This window comes from Vanacampus margaritifer, chromosome 14, assembly GCF_051991255.1.
Source record: "Vanacampus margaritifer isolate UIUO_Vmar chromosome 14, RoL_Vmar_1.0, whole genome shotgun sequence".
Taxonomy (NCBI): Eukaryota; Metazoa; Chordata; class Actinopteri; order Syngnathiformes; family Syngnathidae; genus Vanacampus; species Vanacampus margaritifer.
This window is the reverse complement of record NC_135445.1, coordinates 14,350,919-14,355,970: the sequence shown is the minus strand read 5'-3', so window position 1 is coordinate 14,355,970 and position 5,052 is coordinate 14,350,919. Positions and strand designations below refer to the sequence as shown.

General features: G+C 38.8%; 1 protein-coding gene across 2 annotated transcripts in view; it reads right to left on the bottom strand.

Annotated features, from left to right (window-relative positions):
* Window positions 1–1,018: 1,018 nt before the first annotated feature.
* sardh (sarcosine dehydrogenase) overlaps window positions 1,019–5,052 on the bottom strand; it is a 37,816-nt gene continuing 33,782 nt past the window's right edge. For both annotated transcript variants that reach the window (XM_077542340.1, XM_077542341.1), the window contains exons 19-22: window positions 4,047–4,209; window positions 2,996–3,164; window positions 1,972–2,107; window positions 1,019–1,898 (exon numbers count right to left, since the gene is read on the bottom strand). In XM_077542340.1, coding sequence (XP_077398466.1) covers window positions 1,770–1,898; window positions 1,972–2,107; window positions 2,996–3,164; window positions 4,047–4,209 — 597 coding nt within the window. In that variant the 3' untranslated portion in view covers window positions 1,019–1,769. The remainder of the gene's footprint in view (window positions 1,899–1,971; window positions 2,108–2,995; window positions 3,165–4,046; window positions 4,210–5,052) is intronic.

Sequence of the window (5,052 nt, the reverse complement as noted above, 5' to 3'; positions counted from 1 at the left end):
AATTAACCTACTGAGTTTTACTCCATTGTATTCATATTTAGCCTTAGTAGGATGAAAAGTTTATGGTAGATAATTAATATTTGAAAACTGAACCTTTGAGGTCATTTGATCTGTGATTTAACCAAAATATTCTGGAAAAAGACACCACTTGACGTCAACTGAAATCTGAAGCTAAATATGTTTCTCAAACATACTAAAATACTCTCACACGCACTACTGAGTAACTTTTCAGATGCACGACAGCATTTTAGTAACAAGTAACTAACAATATATCAATCATAGTGTGTTGATAATAATGCACGTACCAGCATCTGCCGCATTAGCGAAACGGACCAGCTGCTTGCTTGAACAGAAACACAGTTAAGACCCAGTCAATCAAACAAGCAGGATTCATCCAATTTAAGCTGAGAACCCGATGGCCCATTAGAAGGATGGATTGGCGCAGGCAGACACCATCATCTCAATTAAACTGAAAGCGCCGTCATTCAATTTGTTTTTGCAAACAATTTTTCCACATAATTAGACGAGAAGGTCCTTCAGCAGCAGGCCTTTCCCAGAAAGTCTACCGTGCTTTTTATTAATTCCGCATGGCGGACATGAAGTCATTAAGACTGCACCAAAAGGAGCGGCCGCAAAAAACAATGTTCTTCTGTTTTCGCCTTTGTGGTCAATGTCATTGAAGTCATACTGTGCAAGGATTTTTTTTTTCTTCTTTTCCTAAAGTTGTGATTCTCATAAAAGACATCCGTCATCTGTAATGTGACTCAAAAGTGCCTGCAGGGATTGTAGTGTGTAACTGGAGAATGTAATACCATAAGACCGCATAGGATGAGCCAGAAACAAGGTTATTTATGGTATACTGTTTATACTTTTGAAGTATCCTGCCATACAGAGCAAAATGACCATTTGACTGAGAACAGATATTATTCTTAACCTCCAAATTGAGAATGTAATGCAACAAGCTGTCATACTTTTAGCTTCAAAACCATTTTGATTAAATTTTGGAGATGGGTACATCTTGTAATAGCTTATTTTATTCAATTGGCGGATCATAGTGGATGCCACTGTGCTGGCAAAAAACACTCTTTTTGATAGATTTTAAGACACGAAGCGATAACACTGACTTCTATTACAGTTTAGCATGTGCACATTTTAGTGTCAATTCATCACATTATCACGCTCAACTTTTACAGTATTGGCCACAGACAGACAACTGATCTGAGGCAAAACATAAAGAACACTTTAGTGATAAACAATGAACTTAAAATGTCTTCCAATGCAAATTAATCAACAAATTATTGATTATAGCATCTAGGTCAGGTGCTACCTTAGTGGCTTGTCTGGCATTTAAAAATGCTTCTACAGTAATTGTCTAAATTCATCCTGTGCTCTTAATTTAATCATTCCAGATCAATTCTGCATTATTGATTTGGAAATTATTATTATTTTTTTTTTCTGGAGAGCTCAGTATTGTTCATTCGGTAATTTTACCGATTTGACATGTCATCATCATTTCTCGCTTTTTTTTTTTCCCATTTGTAAATGATTATTGAACTCACCATTAAACTCGAGCAGCCGAGGGCAGAGAGGACCTTCGGTGATACCTCACTCAAACTAGATTCATTTCATATCAGAACTTCTCTGTATAAGTTAATATCAAGTCTCCATCCATTCACAGCAGGGATAAAAGTTCTGTATTTGCCTGAGACGATTGGAACCTTGCGCCTGCATGCCAAATAATGGGAGATTTCACTCCGGCGAGGTCCATGTCAATCGTAGATGCCCTTCACGCGCTTGTTCTCGGGGTCAAATGAAGATCTGAGGTGGGCCTTGGCCTTGTACGTCACTCCCATCCTCTCCAGGGTGAACTCGCCGCTCTTGATGAAATCAGCGCTTACCTAAAATCGGGCAGAATTAAAATAAAAAAAAAAAGGAACCAAGAAATATGTTGTTGTAAAAGAAGATAGTTACCACTCCTCCATCGGGATTGCGGACGTATCCATAACCGATTGTCTTATCAATAAAGAATCCGTAGTCGGCGCGCCGCAGGTGACCAACAGGGACGCCATTACGGAAAATTGCTTCCAGGCCAAACATTGGTACTTTCCTGTATTAAACAAAAAAGTCACAAGAATCTCTTAATTATGGGTGTCAAAATGTGTGCGTCAAATTTTGACTTAAAGTTCTTTGGCGCCACAAATTTTTTTAACGCGCCATTAATGACCGCCCCTTACTTAGAAAGCCTGTATTGAGGGAATTCCAGTCGCAATGCAGCAGACATTTTCACGTCAAAATTTAACAGTAATACATTGAATAATAATGCATATATTTGTGAAGACTGGGGTCATGTATTGTACAATTTTAAAAATGTGCAAAATTTCACAAGGTACTTCATGTTAAAGATTAGATAGTTCTTAATAAGAAAAATACACTGAGCTGTCACCGTCTTACAAATGCAATTATGCCATCTAGTGGCAGAAAAATGTACTCAACACAAATCAATATTACACTCGTTTTTTACAGTACAGTATATATTTTTAATTTTAACTCTATTTTAAGAATTATTACAAATTTACTCCTTGTGGGGAATAGGCAGTTAAGAAAATGGAGGGATACATCAATGACTAAAAGATGCAGCCATATTACTATTAGTTTAAAAAAAAAATCCCACTTTTAGTAAGTAAGAAAACTTTTATCGTACAATATAAAATATTTTATTGTACATTTCGAACAGATATATAATTTGGGATTAATCGTGAGTTAATTATTGAAGTCCTGTGATTAATTACAATTAAAAAATGTCATCGCCTGACACTCCTACTTTTAATAAAAGTACATTCATTAATAAATCTTCTATTCTTGCTTGGTCATCAATACAAATGTTTAAAACATTTTTTTGTTTTTTTTACATTTACAGCTACATATTAACAATCTGACTCAAAAACTACAAACGTGATTTTCCTTCATTTTCTCTGTCTACGCGAGCTTGACTGACTCGTCAATGGTGAAGGAGATGATGCGTCTCCTGAGGCCCTCCTCCTTCTGCTTCTCCAGCCGATGTCGACCCTGGAAGGGGATGGAGCTTTTCAACTTGCAGGTGAAGGCAAGCCCCGCCTCCAGGGGCGTGTCATCCGGGCGAAGGTCGGCGTGCCAATGGCGGTAGCCTGACAAAGTGGAGAGGGATGGTTACAAGTCCAATAATGGAACCGATCCACCGTTTCAAATATTTGGGTTTGGTCTCTATCCAACATTTAACTATTTGCCTACTTAGACAGGACTTTGGCATTTCATAAAAATTCCACAAAAAACGCAAACAGGTGGGTTTATCAGCGAATAACTAGCTCCCAAAAAAAGATAAACGACAATGTTCTGAAAATTGGACTGTGAATGTGAAAATGCCAAGTTTTGTTGCGAACAAAAACAGCAGCACACACAGGGAGGTATGCACTGTATTTCTATGTGGGGTCTTAACAAATATTTGAAATGAGCTTTTCCTGTGCATTATTAAAGATGAGAGTCTTCAACAATGATTAGCATTATAGTAGACCATAGGTGTCAAACTCCGGTCCTCGAGGGCTGGAGTCCTGCAGGTTTTGGATGTTTCCCTTCTCCAACACAGCTGATATATGATCAGCTCATCAGCAAGCTCTGCATAAGCCTGATTGCGATCTTGCTGATTGAAATCATCTTGTGTTGGAAGAGGGAAACTGATTGAAATCAGCTTGTGTTGGAAGAGGGAAACCTCCAAAGCCTGCAGGACTGCGGCCCTCAAGGACCGGAGTTTGACACCTATGTAGTAGACTAATATGGGCGCACTCCACATTGTTGTGTGTTCACATTTTTGTGTTCTGGGAGCTATATTTGTTGCACCGAGTCCATAATTTTTCTGAATCTTTCCGTAATAATCCTACAACTCCATGACTTTTATTGTATGTCCATTATTTATCACTTAGAAAAAAAAAGAGAAAAAATATATATAAAACATTAATAAATAAAGGCTTCCGTCCCAATCCAAAATAATTTCTCAATTTGAGATTTCACGTCACCTTTCTCTATACTGAGCGAGTCGATGGCCCTGTAGCCTGAATTGATGATGCCGTGCTTGGCGCCGGCAGCCATGACGGCGTGGTAGACGGGAAGGCACGAATCTTTGGGAACATGCAGCTCCCAGCCCAGCTCGCCGACAAAGGACAGACGCATCGCTCGCACCTGGAAGGGAGAGGCAGACGAGGAGGCTTAGAAAGGATGCGGCGCGCACAAGACACACACACACACACACACGCATACACGCAGACATTTAATCTCGAGGCTCCACATTGACTTGCATTTGAATAGTGACTGTACACAGAGGAAAGAAGCCAGGAAGAGGAAAAGCAAAATGAATTGAAAGTACACAAAACATAGCAAACCAGTGAGAAAGATGCAATTCTTATCTTTATTTTTGAAATGATGTGCCCAAAAAGCCCCTAAAGGCCATCTAAAAACAAGTTGAAATGATGGGAGAGAGAGGATGGAAAAGGACAGAGGATCTTAAGGCATTTAAAAAATGCAAGAGCTAAAGAATTAAGGAGAAAATCTGGATTTTAATAGAAAAAGGCGCATTCGAAAATTGCCTCCTATCTCCTATCATCATTCTCATCTTGCAATCTCTATTGCAGAGATTTCAGGAGTCCCAAAATGGGATGAGGATGTGAGATAAAATCTCAAAAGATAGTCATTGGAAAACAGACACTTCTATGTGGCACACTTTCCAACACAGGACGGATAGCTTGCTTTTCAACAGACAGATCAGTTAGCACGAAAATGTAATATTCAAACAACTTGCTATTTGGCACTGATTTGAAATACAGGCTAGTTGACTTGTCTGTAATCTGTCTAGTTTCTTGTATTTAATCTACCTTCTTGTACTCCTATGTACCTTTTGAAAGTCTCCAGTTGAGCACTTGTGCTAAAACATTGACAGCAATGCATCTTGTTTGTCCAATGTTTTTGTTATGTCCATATCAAATAAAGTTACCCCCCCAAAAAAAACGCTGAAGCCCTGACAGTGGC